Genomic DNA, 13,887 nt, shown 5'->3' with positions numbered 1-13,887 from the left:
CTTAAAATAATCCCAGGAACAGAAGCAGCAAGATTCCTATCCTGAGACTTTAAAGCAGAGGTGGGAAATCTATTATATTCTAGGTATGGGTGAACTTTAACTGCCAGCAGTCCAGCTGGTGTGGCCAATGGAGACTCATTCAACATCTGCAGAGCTGCAGGTATTTTTCCTTTATAGATGCAGTTTGCAGGCATGGAAACACTTATGGACTGTAATAAGTTTGTGGTTACAAGTCTAAAGGCAGATGCACCAACTTTTCTGAAAAGGGCTACTTCGTTAAAGATTACTACAACTGGGGTGAGAAACATATTTTGCTCTGGTAGCTAAATTTTGTCTGAACAAATCTATCAATGATCACCAAATGATAATGATTGGGGTCACAGGCCAATGGCAGAGTCATCTTACTTAGTACAATAAACCATTGCATATTCCCAAAGGCACCCAGTTAACAATTATACAAATTAAGCTAGCGTGCATGTTATGTTGTGTTTTGCCTGACATGTTTTCCCTTGATTTATCAAAGCAATAAGCAAAAAAACTATGGAGCGTCAAGTCAATTGCATTGAATTGGGTGCTGAAAGTTTGAAATAGTTGACTTCTAGCTTTTGAAGTCTGACTAGGCATAATCCACCTTCTGTCTTTGCGGACATAGGGACCAGAACCTGACTTTGAAACAATGGTAAGATTTCCAAATGAAGGTTCAGCATCCAGTGCAGTGGTGGGGTTCAAAAGTTTTTACTACCAGCTCTGTGGGTGTAGCTTGGTGGGTGTGGCAGGGGAAGGATACGTCAAAATCCCCATTCCCTCCCCACTCCACTAACCTGCTTTCCAGCTCTGTTCTCCTGTGCAGGGCAACAAAAGAAGACTCAGCTGATCAGCTGAGACTTGGGAGGCAGAGAATAGATGGGAGTGGGGCCATTCAGAGGTTGTATTTGCCAGTTCTCTGAACTACTCAAAATTTATGCTACTGGTTCTCCAGAACCTGCTGAATATCACTTCTGATCCAGTGTCCCTTTCTCTGTGTCCAGTGATAAAGTAGATATGGCACAGCTATTGTAATCAGTGTTTCTCAAACTTGGGAACTTTAGGATGGGTGAACTTCAACTCAAAGATTTCTCCCTCCATCTTGAAGGAGCTAAAGTTTGAGAAACTCTGCTCTGAATGAACCTGTATCTCTGCACTACCACTGAATGGACAATTAGGAGCATTAACCGAAATTGGTGTTAGCTTCGCTCCCTGTAAAATCTGCTCCAGCCAATAGAACAGCTTTACAGTACAAACATGGATGGATGGGTCACGCTTTGAGGAGGGGCAGAGGAAACCGAGGGCAAGATGAACATTTGAAAGGAGGGATTAGCACTGTGTCATGGGAGGAACCCTAGGTCTCCTTCATTCTGGAAACATACCGAGAGGATCCCAATAATGATATATTGATTTTGATATACTTACATTTAAAAAAAAAAATTATCCAAAGATTATCGGCTCTGTAGACTTTCACGTCACAAATAAAGGGAGCCGAAGCTAAAATAGGATAATAGCCTTTAAATCCCCTTCTGTAACTATTCAGTTCTTCCCTGTCAGCAAGATTAAAGCGATCAACAGCAGTGTCTCCTTCCCCGCCCCCCTTTTCCATGCCTACATCCCATCCTGAGTTTTAGCAACAACTGGAGTGAGTGAAGAGTGACTGGAGTGAAATGTGAGGCGGCTTCTCTAGTTGTGAATGCTCCAGGCAGGAAGAAGCAGAGCCAGAAAGCCGTGGCAAAAAAAACACACCTGAAAACCTGGGTGTTGTGGGCTAGAGAGTGTCACCCATGAGAAATTTCAGTCAAAAGAAGCAACTTTCTATCGCTGATGGAAAAGCACCTGAAACTCCACTGGACTCTTCCACAGAATGCAAGGCAGCCGAGAGCATAAACACCCAAACGACTACTCCCTATGGATTGCAGTTGTCCCAGGAAATGGAGAAGTACTTGGATGAGGAAGAGAAAGAGGAGGAGGAGGAGGAGGAAAAGCAGGAGAGACTCCTTTCGATATTTACATTTGAGCCCACTTTTGTTTCTGGAACATTAGCTTCCTCCTCGGTGCTCAACATTAATGTTGGTGGGCGAACTTACCATCTCACGTACCAGGCAGTGGCCACCTATCCCAATACCCGCCTCGGACGCTTGGTTACTTCCACTGATCGGCGTTGCCAGCTAGGTCTCTGTGATGACTATGCAGTTCAGGGGGATGAGTATTTCTTCGACCGAGACCCCGCGGTTTTCCAGCTGGTCTACAACTTCTATGCTTCCGGGGTATTGCAGGTACAAAATGAGCTGTGCCCCCACAGCTTCTTGGAAGAGTTGAGCTACTGGGGGGTCCGTCTCAAATACACACCCCGCTGCTGCCGGATCTGCTTCGAAGAGAGATGCGATGAGCTGAATGACCAACTGAAAGTGCAGGAGGAGCTCCGTGCTCAGGCGGCCGTCCAGGAAAGTGAGGCGCTCTTCTGCCACATGCGCTACGCTGAGCAACGGTGGCGCCTTTGGAACCTTATGGAGAAGCCCTTCTCTTCCACCATGGCCAAAGTGATGGGGGTTGCCTCCAGTTTCTTCGTTCTCATATCTGTGGTGGCCCTTGCTCTCAACACAGTTGAGGAGTTGCAGCAGAAGGACAAAACCACTGGAGAACTACGGCCCGTGTTGGAACATCTGGAGACCTTCTGCGTGGCCTTCTTCACTCTAGAGTACATACTGCGGCTGCTCTCTACCCCTGACTTACACCGCTTTGTTAGTAGTGCTCTCAATGCTGTAGACCTCATTGCTATCTTGCCCCTCTACCTTCAGCTGTTTCTAGAGCTTTTTATCGATGAGACCCACACTGGTGGTCATGGGTCCCAGCACGAACATGAGATTGAGAAAGTGGGGCGCGTGGGCAAAGTAGGGCAAGTGCTACGCATCATGCGCCTGATGCGCATTTTTCGCATCCTGAAGCTAGCCCGCCATTCCACAGGGCTCCGAGCCTTTGGCTTCACTCTACGCCAGTGTTACCAGCAGGTGGGTTGTCTCCTGCTCTTCATCGTCCTGGGCATCACTGCCTTCTCAGCCATGGTCTACACAGTGGAGCACGATGTCGTTAGCACAAACTTCACCAGCATTCCTCAGGCCTGGTGGTGGGCTGCCGTAAGTACCTGCTGTACTCTTTTGAGACGTGACCCTCGCTTCTTGCTCTTTATTTAGAAAAGCTGCTTGTTACAAAAGCAGCAGATTTTGAACATCTGCTCTGAGTCTTTGGTTTTAGAGGAGATGTACATGCAGACACCCCACCCCACTTCCCACTGTAAGCTTTAGTGCATCTGTTTCAGCAGATCAGGCTGTAATCAGTGACGCTCAGCTTGAACTAAATGCCTTTTTGTGGCAGCGTTCTGCATGGGTGGTCTCTATGTAGCACTCAAGGGCTACTGCATGAGAAAGAAGAGGAAAGTAGAAAGGAAAACATATTGGAAGCCTGAAATTTGTAGGGGTTTCTATATGCTTTTTTTTAAAAAAAGCAATTCAGAGGTTTCTATATGCCAACTGACAGGGAGCTATTACTCATTTATGGAGGTAGTAAGGATGGCTTCACCTAATAATATACCAAGAATAAGTGAGATTGATGCCTACAAAACATCTAGAACTTACAGTTGGAGCTTCCCTTTGTCTCTGAACAATCAAGAGACAGGCAGATGCCAGACATGATCACAGATGACAGGCCCGGTGGTTCTTTGAGAGGTTCCCAAAACAACTGACAATAGATCAGAGCATGAGATAAGCTTTCTTTTTTATTTTGATTAAGCCAGTAACAAGGGCCAAAAATAATAAAACGGGAGAGCTGGTTGGGTCCTTGGATTGTAATGTGATATGGAGTTTATAATTTATAGACCTGTTGTTGAAATACAATAGAGGCTGTCACTAGTGATGAATGCAAATTGTATTCCCAATAAATCTAGTGCCTTGGATAAACAACAACTGGACCAAGGCGTGTCCTGCAAATTTCTCCATCACCTTTTCCCTCAGCTGTTCTTTGTTAAGCTGCCAGGGTTAATCAAAAATGGAAACTGGAATTACCATCTTATGTCAAGAGCTGAGCGGGTAGCTGGATATTCTGCTATATATCCAATGTTGGCTTTGCTCCATGTGGTGCAATATGCATGCATCCCATGTGATAGGTTCTGCATTGGGCTATATATAACTTTCTACATATACTTCTAGTGAGGAAAAAATGCCTTGTGTCATCTTGATTTACCCCTTGAATTGAAAAATAAGTACCATTTAAGAAAGTTCAGGAACACTAATATTGTCCAACAGGAAATGTAAATGGTTCTGTTAACAGATACATCTAAAGTGATTATAAAATTGGAGTGGCTCTAGAATCTTCTCCAGAAGTTGTCAAGCCAATTTAGGAATACATAGCACGCTATGACACATTCTGGAAAGTATTTTCACTAATGCTTTCCCTTTAAAGCTAGAGGACAACAGTCCAAATATATACCATCATTAGTATTTTGCTCAGATGAATGTGAGCTGTCTATATGTTTATGCAGTTATCCATACTCTGCTTAATAATATCACTCAGAATCAGGGTACCAACCTAATGGAAAGCGAAGTATCCTCATGAATAAATCCTGAAGATGAATGGATTTTATTCTATTTGAATACTTGCTAGTGATATTAAATAACACCTCTGGGACATAGTTTATTCTACACATGGGCGGTATATACAAGCAATTCTTCCTCCAGTAATCCTGCTAGATTGCCTGGAGTAGCAGTGGAAAAGAAGATTTTTCATTGACCACAACACGCAATTGTTTTGAGCATCGTTTCAATTGAGCCCTGACAACCCTGGTTGCAGGGGTCGGATTCAAAATTGTTAACAACCAGTTCTGTGGGTGTGGCTTAGGTGGTGGGTGTGGCTTGGTGGTCATGTGACTGGGTGGACATGGCTTGGTGGTCATGTTATTGGCTGGGTATGGCCAACTCAATATCACTCACATCAACGCATGCATCTCCTCTCCTGGCCTCTCATGACTGTGGGGATGCTGCAACAGTCGTAAGTGTGAAAAATGGTCATAAGTCATTTTTTTCAGTGCCATTAAATGGTCACTCCACCAAGCAAAGTACTAGCAAAGGAGGGGGAAAAAACTCCAGAGAAGTTCCTGAGACAGGAAGTCTAGTCCTATCAAGAATGTAATAAGGGTTAACGGAGAGTCAGTTTCTGTAAGCAACACCAGAATGTTTCCTTCCTGCCTTCCTTACAGGATTAGGCCAGTAATTTCTTCTAACAACCAGTTCTTCGAACTGCTTAGAATGTTAACAACCGGTTCTAGCAAATAGGTGCGAACCTGTACAATCCCACCCCTGCCTAGTTGTTACTTGTTAGACAACTGAATACATGCTATGAGTCTTTTCACATGTTCCTCTGCCATGTTTCTCAACCACAACAACTTGAAGATGGGTGGGCTTCAATCCCAGAATGCCCCAGACAGCCATTTTTGAGAGTTGAATTGGACTGACATTGGGCTGTTGCAGAAACTGAGCTGTGCAAACAAGTGAAGCTCCATCTGTGGGATACAGGCAGCATGTTAAACAGAGGTGGTATTCAGCAGGTCCTGACCAGTTGTGGAGAATCGGTCGCGGAAATCCCATCTCTGACTGGAGATTTAACAGTATCCTTCCCCTGCTATGCCCACCAAGCCACGCCCATAGGACCAGTAATCAAAAAAAATTGAATCCCACCACTGATGTGAAATCACGACCTCCCCTCCCCCCACCCCGTCTGCTGAAAAAACTATAGAACTATAGAACCAGTTCCTGGTACCCAAAAGATTGGGGGCCACTGCCATAGATCCCTAATATCCCTAATCAAAATTAAAATTGCCCCAAATTCCTGAAAAGGAACGAGCTGAACAGGAGCCTCTTTCCTAAAAAAAAGTACGGCTTTTGTTTGATCTGCGGCAAGGCACCATTGAATAGTTTTAGACTAGCTAGCCTGACTGGCCACCCTTGTTCTCACATTTCCATGCACGTAGCACTGAGGAACAGGAAGAAACTTCCACCCCGGAGTACGTACATATATAATCACATATATAATTCAGGGCAGAGTTTCTCTTGATGATCCGCTTTTCTATCCCCCACTGTACCTAACATGAAAGATGATGAAATCACACCAAGAACAACGCAGAGCCTTTTTTCCTCTGCTCTCCAGGAAATCACAGGAGAGAAAAATGCCTCTTGAAAAATGTCAATAACACATCTCCCTTTCATCTTGTTGTTTATTTTCAGAGCTATTTCTCCGCCATTTACATTCAATTCTTGTGAGCCAATTTCCATTGGAGCCCCAGACTAATCACATTTCCCTCAGGTGCCCCCTAGGAACAAATCCCCCCCGCCCCGCCCTGGCTCTGCCTCTGAAAAGCCAGACTCGTTATCAAGCATAGCAACAATCCCCCCCAATTTTTTTTTTAAAAAAAGGATTTTCCCTATTTGCATTTTCCCCTAAATCTACATGCAAACCCCCTCTGTGAGAGGATGTTCCACAAGCTTCCCAAAGGTGTGATGATTTGACGCAACAAAAACAGAATTTGGTCTCACCAGGAAAGCTGTAGATCATTCAAAAAACGATTACAGGAGAAACTATGCAGCAAATTGTGAGTTTTACTTTTGTGACTGTACGTCGGACAATTTATCCTAGGCTAAAGATTGGCTGAGCCCCAGATTGATTCTTAAGCAAAATAAACATGCACAGCTAGTCCTCGACTTACAACAGTTCATTTAGTGGCCATTCAAAGTCACAATGGCACTGAAACAAATGACTTATGACCACTTTTCATGCACACGGCCATTGCAGCTTCCCCATGGTCATGTGATCAAAATTCGGTTGCTTGGCAACTGGTTCATATTTATGGCAATTGTAGTGCCCCGGGTCATGTGATCCCCTTTTACGACCTTCTGTCAAGCAAAGGCAACAGGGAAGTCAAACTCATTTAACTCATGTTACTAACCAGTGGTGAAATGCTACCAGTTGGCCGAACCGGTAGCAAAAACTGGAAGTAAAACTGGTAGTAAAAAAAAAAAAACTCCGATGATCAGCTGAGAGGAGAAAGAAGAGAAAAGCGCAGGATAGGCCCTCCCGCCAGCCCCTGTGCTTTTCTCTTCTTTATCCTCCCAGCTGATTGGCGCAGCAGAGCCTCAGCTGATCCCTGGAAAGGTGCACCTGAGCACGTGCAAAGTGTACGATCACTCAACCGGAAGGGAAACTGGTAGAATCCCACCACTTTTACTAACTTAACAAATGCAGTGATTCCCTTAACTGTAGTAAGAAAGTTTGTAAAATGAAGCAAACAACGTAAAACTGTGCTTGTAATTCAAGGCCTACCTGTACTTGGGACACCAAGAGAAAGGGGACACCCCAGAGATTCTCCCCCGCCCCAGTTATCATACCCTTAACTCTTTTGCAGCTACACTCAATTTTGGTTTTCAGCACTGACTGACTTTTAGCATCAGGAAAGCGGTGGAAATGTTGAGGGGCACCATTGCTGGACTGTACTTAAAGCATCAGTGGGCCTTTTTCCACAGTTGAGAGCTGCATTTTCTTATTAAGTTGCAGCTACCAAGCCTTGCAGGGGACCAGGTGTATCCCTTTTAGGGATACATTCCTTTCAGGGAAGACTGATTTTTTTTTTTTGTCCTTCATCCCGGCTTCTGGCTGAGACTTATTTAAAACCTCAATGCAAGAGATGTAACCATTTGTGTACATAGTTTAAAGCAATGCAAGCAGCTTGATATCAGTTTTCTGAAACCAAATTATATGGGCAAAGGTTGAGATGTCGGGTACAGAAGCTTCAAAAACAAGGGGGGAGCTAGTGGCACCATTCCAGGGGTGGTATACATCAGGTTTTGACCAGTTCTGGAGAACCGGTAGTGAAAATTTTGAATAGTTCGGAGAACTGGCAAATACCACCTCTGACTGGCCCCACCCCCATCTATTCTTTGCCTCCCAAGTCCCAACTGATTGGCTGGGTCTTCTTTTGTTGCCCTGTGCAGGAGAACGGAGCTGGAAAGCAGGTTAGTGGAGTGGGGAGGGAATGGGATTTTCCCCCTGGGGTAGGGAGGGAATGGGGATTTTACTTTTTATCCTTCTCCTGCCATGCCCACCAAGCCATGCCCACTGAGCCGGTAGTAAAAAAAAAAAATTGAATCCCACCACTGCACCATTCCTGTCCTAAAAAATACGAGATAATTACGTTCCTCTCAGGAATAGGCCACCATACAGACCCCAGGGCTGCCCACCCTTGAGACTTGCTAAGGGCTACCCCTGCAGATGAATTAAGAGGCTGTTTTAGCAGGTTTTTGTAGAGATTACTGAACAAGGCAGAGTTCTAATGCAAACAATGTGGGACCCCTTTTAATGTGGGACCATTTTAATTATCTAAGACAGTGGTTCTCAACCTTTTCTTCACCGCTGGCCCCCTTTTGTGGCCATGGAGGATGGCCACGGACACCCCCTCCACAAAGATTTAACTAAATATTTAAATCATAACATCATTTCTTCAAACCTTCATGTCCCTCCCCCCTCTGACATTGTGGGCCGCCCCCCCCCACCAAGGGTCTGCAGATCGCAGGTTGAGAACCACTGATGTCTTAAACGTCCACTTCTTGCTCTTCTGAACGGTTTGCCCTCCCGCTCCTTTATTTACTTCAAGGTAAGCCTTTCTACCGTGGGATATGGAGACATGTATCCGGACACCCATCTGGGACGGCTGTTTGCCTTCCTCTGCATCGCTTTTGGGATCATCCTGAACGGCATGCCCATCTCCGTCCTCTACAATAAATTCTCGGATTACTACGGCAAGCTGAAAGCGTACGAGTACACGGCCATACAGAAAGACCGGGGGAAAGTGGAATTTGTGCAACGGGCCATGAAGAAGATGTCGGAGTGCTACGGGAAGCGATCGGCCCCATGCCTAAGCCACGGATACAATTAATACAGGTGGTCGTTCACTTACAACTGTTCGCTTAGTGAGCAGTTCAAAGTTACGACACTGAAAAGAAAGTGTGGGATACAAAAAATGTGGGATACCCAGGGTGGGATACAAAATAAACAGAGTCACAGAAAACAGGTGAAGCCCCTTTTATTCCTTCACTTTGCTTCCTAGCTCTATCTAATATTCTTGACGGAAGACAAAAAACTCCCACACAAACCGTTACAAGAAGAAGGAAAAAAGCAACACAAACCAGGCAAGATAAGGGCTGGAGGACGTCCACAAATAACACACACTGGGAAGGATGCCAAACTCAGAGAGGAACCATAAACTACAGACCTTTCCACACTTTGTTTCCAGCACTTGCCAGTACGCAGGTCCGTCCTCTTATCCAGTTGTCCCAGCTGCAGCCCATGAAGAGGATCAAGGCCCTCTCCTCCCAAGTAGACTATGTCTCTCCCTTATCCTTTCCTCCCTGCATGCCCTAGGATGGTTAGGGGATGGGCTTGGGTTCTCCTCTGACTGCTCAGCCGGCCTCTGCCCTTCTCCAGCCTCCTCCACAACCTCCAGAGCCACACTTCCACTCCCTGTCGGCTGTTCCTCCTCTCCCTCAGAGTCAGTCTCCACCAGGGGCATGACAAAGTGACTGACAACTGCTTTGCACACTTTCGACCATGGCAGCATCTCCGTGGTCACGAAATCAAACTTCAGATGCTTGGCCACTGTCTCAGATTTATGACAGTTGTCCCAGGGTCATGGGGTCATTTTTAGTGACCTCCTCACAAGCAAAATCAATGAGGAAGCCAGATTCACCTAACAACCAAGTTACTAACAATTAACATCTTTGGCAAGAAAGGTCATAAAATGGGGCCAAATTCAGTTAATGTTTGACTCATTTAAGAACAGAAATTTGGGGGTCAATTGTGGTCATAGGTTGAGGAATACCTATATTCTGAAAAGAGCAAGAGGATAGAAATGACACTTAAAGCTTCCTTTAAAAAAAAAGAGAGAGAGATTTGGGTTCAGTTCATCTTTCTTATTAATTTGCTTAATAAAGGTTCCAACTCATATTCAGACAGCTGACAATGGCTTGGAATTGGGATCCAACAATGAGTCGAAGAAGAATTTGCTAAGAACCTGGATGAATGGTGTGCAGTGTCACATCTTTGGTCTGCAGATACGCTCTGTTAAAGGAGTACAGGTAGTCCTTGAGCTACAACAGTTCATTGAGTGACCATTGAATGAAGTTACAACAGCATTGAAAAAAATGACCGATGACCGTTTTTCACATTTATGACCGTTGCAGCATCCCAATGGTCATGTGATCAATATTCAGACGCTTGGCAACTGGCATGTATTTATGACGGTTGCAGTATGATCCCCTTTTGCGACCATCTGACAAACAAAGTCAACGGGGAAGCCGGATTTGCTTAAGCACTGCAGTGATTCACTTAGCATCCGGAGCAAGAAAGATCATAAAATAAGGCAAAAAAGTCACTTAACAGCTGTCTCATCAACTGAAATGTTAGATTCGATTGTGACTGTAAGTTGAGGACTACTTATATTGACATCTCTACGGCATGGCAGGTGTTTTGGAGACTGTCATGCAGGAAATGTGTCCATTTTACTACATAATTTCAATTGCAAAGAAGAACAGCTGGAAATATTTTTCTTCTAGCCTTCTACCGTCCAACTTATCTGAAAAGCATGATGTTGAAGATTCGTTTAAATTGGGGGAGGGTCAAACTCGCGGTGTCACATAACGTATCGGGATTTTTCCCCCTTCGCTAAATTGGGCAGGGGTGTGGCCAGCACGTGACACATCTGGCCTGCGGGCCACGAGTTTGACATCCCTGGTTGAAATGAATCAGGAATGCCAAAATCTTCCAGAGATTCAGATTCATATGCTTTCTGTACCCACATTCATAACAATAATATTAGGGTCAAGAGTGTTTTTCTTTATGATTTCCTTCATCTCTCTTTAACTGTTTTCTGAATCTAGGGCAGGAATCCCCAAACTTGGCAACTTTAAGACTTGTGGACTTCAATTTCTAATTGCTATGCTATGCTATGCTGGCTGGAGAATTCTGGGAGTTGAAGTCCACAACTCTTAAAGTTGCCAAGTTTGGAGACCTCTGATCTAGGGCATATGAAAGTAGGTTTAGTTTGCCAGGATAAATTTTAGAAATAGTTTTCTAAGTAATAAAATACCAGCGTTTGCTAATTGATGCCCATATATAACCTAAAGTGTGATACAGAAGTAGTGAGAGAGTGATGTAACAGCATGGGGACAAATGTCCAGTTGAAATATAAAGACTTAAAAAGATGTATAATTTAGTAACCCAAATGCATAATCCACCTAGCTTCCAATATAACAACTGTAGCCATAATTCACTTTAATTTTTGATTTGTTTGGTTATATTGGTTCCTTGGCTTTATATAATATTACAGAGGAGTCAAATTTTCCCTAGTTGGCACCTCTGTTTTTTTTTGTTTTGTTTTAACTGTAAGACCCAAAATTCCTAGCCAGTCTGATGTTTGATCAAAGGGCAAACTGAGCATCTTGTGTAGAGCAAGGCTGCTAAAGAGAGAGCTCACACCAGACAGGCTGTTGACTTCCTCGCATGTATTGTGCAGCATTAGCAACTGAGCCTGGTAACACCTTCTGGAATGGAAGAAATTCTCCACACCTTTGATGAAGTCAGTGCTGTAACCTTCAAGAACAGCTTTAGCCGCCCAGTTGAGTCTGCGGGTGAATATTCTCACATCAGACTGATGTCAATAATTCTGGTGAGACAATTTTAGATAGATAGATAGATAATACATATACAGATAGATGAAGATAGAGATAGAAGATTAATAGATTAGATAGGTAGGTAGGTAGGTAAATAGGGAGATAGATGATTGATAGATGATGGATAGATGGATAGATGGAGAGAGAGAGAGAGAGATGATATGTAGATAGATACATAGATAGATGACAGATAGATAGATAGATAGATAGATAGATAGATATAGATCAATGATAGATAGATGGGAAATAGTCCACTCAAGAGTAGGAAAGAGAAGTTCTTGTTAGCTGTGGATAGTTCATTTTAGACAAGCTTCAGTAGGTAAGACAAAATCAATGTTAAATTTTTCTGCCATTATTTTTGGATGGTGAGAGTGATGTATTCCATTCTGTTTCTCTTCCTTCCTTCCTTCCTTCCTTCCTTCCTTCCTTCCTTCCTTCCTTCCTTCCTTCCTTCCCTCCCTCCGTCCCTCCCTCCTCCCTTCCTTGCTTTCTCTCTCTCTTTTCTTTTGCTAAATTTATTTAAAGGTTTACAGTAAATACTTTTACTTCCTGCTTCAAAATATTGTGTAACGACAATATCCCTTTTCAGCAATGTCGGTGGCTTTGAGGACCATAAAAAAAGGGAACTAAAACTCATTCCTGATAGAAAAGATCCAATTTTGGAGTTACTACTGAAGGAAATCATTTGGGCCATCCTCCTAGCCTTTGTATAATAAACATTGCATCCAGATTCCTGGCTGGATAAACCACTAGGGGAGAATTACACTTACATTGCAATTACTGCCAGTTCACGTCCAAGATCAATTCAAAGTGCTGCTTGATATCCCTAAACGATGCCTCACCAGTTTGTGTCAGGAAATGCTTCAGGAGAAGAGAATCTGCTTCTCCAGGCTGCTCATTTGTAGAGGCCCTGTGGAAAGTCTCCCCATTTCATGGGGATAAAATTGCAGACTTTCTTGCGTTAGCTCCCAATCTGTGGAATACTCCCCCACCCACCCACCCCGTCTCCAGAATTGAGAAGGGAGATCTTTTTGAAAATAACCCAAAGCAGTTTCATTCCAGTGAGCCTTTGGCTTTTTGATCATGCTTTTATTGTGACTTCAGTTCTTTTTTTTTTGCTTTTGTTGGTTTTAATTATACGCCACCTGGAGTCTTTTGGGATTGGGGTAGGTTAAGAAGGACCCATGAAGAACTGAATTCATCCAATAGTCCTGTCACTAGATGCACGGGGTGTGCATCTACTACAGTGCAGCCTGAAGCCGAACCCTCTAAATCAGGGGTCTCCAACTTTGGCAACTTTAAGACAGCTTTGCTGGCTGAGGAACTCTGGGAGTTGAAGTCCACAAGTCTTAAAGTTGCCAAGGTTGGAGACTTCCGCTCTAAATATTCCGAGATACCACGTTAGAACTCTTGTGAACATGCAGGAAAGAAATCACAAAGTAGTAAGATAAAGACCTCAATTTCCATACGAATCACATGCTCAAATGTTAATTATGGAGATTGCAGTATATCAGAGAAGGGTCTTTCGTGTTCTGACTATGAGTTTTCCCCTGCCTGCTGTTCATCAGATTGCATGAGCCTCTTTTCATCTGGTCTCTGGGCCTCAAGTCTTGCATGATAGATCAACACATCAGAAAGGCTTTGTTAGACGACTGGGAATATAGGGAACATAGTGAGGATGCAGCAAACACACATGTGTTCCCAGGTGCTAAATCAGCCTTAGATTAGTTGCGAGACGGATGACTTGTTTTGCTGAACATTCATTTTTTAATAAACTAAATATTGTATGCCCTGTACTTGCTGGTTACTACTGAATTATGAAAATGACCAAATCCTCTGTTGACGATTCAACCACATCTCTGCATTTCTGTCCCTTAAAAAAATGGATTCTCTCTCTCTCTCTCTCTCTCTCCCACCTTCCCTCCCTCCCCCTCCCTCCCTCCCTCTCCCTCCCCTCCCTCATATTATAATGTTATATATAAATAAACCCATCCATGTATGTTGTTGCTTAGCAAAGTTTGTATGAACACAGCAGAACACTTCAAATGCAAATACGGTTGTTTCTTGGTCAAAGAAGGAAGATGATTCAATTCTC

The 13,887-nt window shown here is 43.8% G+C and overlaps 1 protein-coding gene across 4 annotated transcripts; it reads left to right on the top strand.

The window, feature by feature from the left end:
- Positions 1-504: 504 nt before the first annotated feature.
- Positions 505-13,586, top strand: KCNV2 (potassium voltage-gated channel modifier subfamily V member 2). Of its 4 annotated transcripts, none has more exons than XM_087926690.1 (3): positions 505-679; positions 1,891-3,161; positions 8,720-13,586. In XM_087926690.1, exons 2-3 carry the CDS (start codon positions 1,959-1,961, stop codon positions 8,999-9,001), a joined length of 1,485 nt encoding a protein of 494 aa, XP_087782816.1. In that variant the 5' UTR covers positions 505-679; positions 1,891-1,958; the 3' UTR covers positions 9,002-13,586. The 4 variants fall into 4 exon arrangements, with proteins under 4 accessions (XP_087782816.1, XP_087782814.1, XP_087782815.1 ...); XM_087926688.1 differs by lacking the exon at positions 505-679 and having other exon boundaries at positions 1,192-3,161; positions 8,720-9,006; positions 10,056-13,586; XM_087926689.1 differs by lacking the exon at positions 505-679 and having other exon boundaries at positions 1,192-3,035.
- The last annotated feature ends 301 nt before the right edge of the window (positions 13,587-13,887 follow it).

Source organism: Pseudonaja textilis, chromosome 2, assembly GCF_049901715.1.
Source record: "Pseudonaja textilis isolate UNSWEBS1 chromosome 2, rPseTex1.2, whole genome shotgun sequence".
NCBI classification, from domain to species: domain Eukaryota; kingdom Metazoa; phylum Chordata; class Lepidosauria; order Squamata; family Elapidae; genus Pseudonaja; species Pseudonaja textilis.
The sequence above is the reverse complement of the archived record's forward strand: the minus strand, read 5'-3'. Positions and strand labels throughout refer to the sequence as shown.

Coding starts and splice junctions, on each gene's coding strand:
- KCNV2 (XM_087926688.1), top strand. CDS start 1,812: ATGAGAAATTTCAGTCAAAAGAAGCAACTTTCTATCGCTGATGGAAAA. Junction 3,162..8,719: donor AGGCCTGGTGGTGGGCTGCC/GTAAGTACCTGC, acceptor ATTTACTTCAAG/GTAAGCCTTTCTACCGTGGG.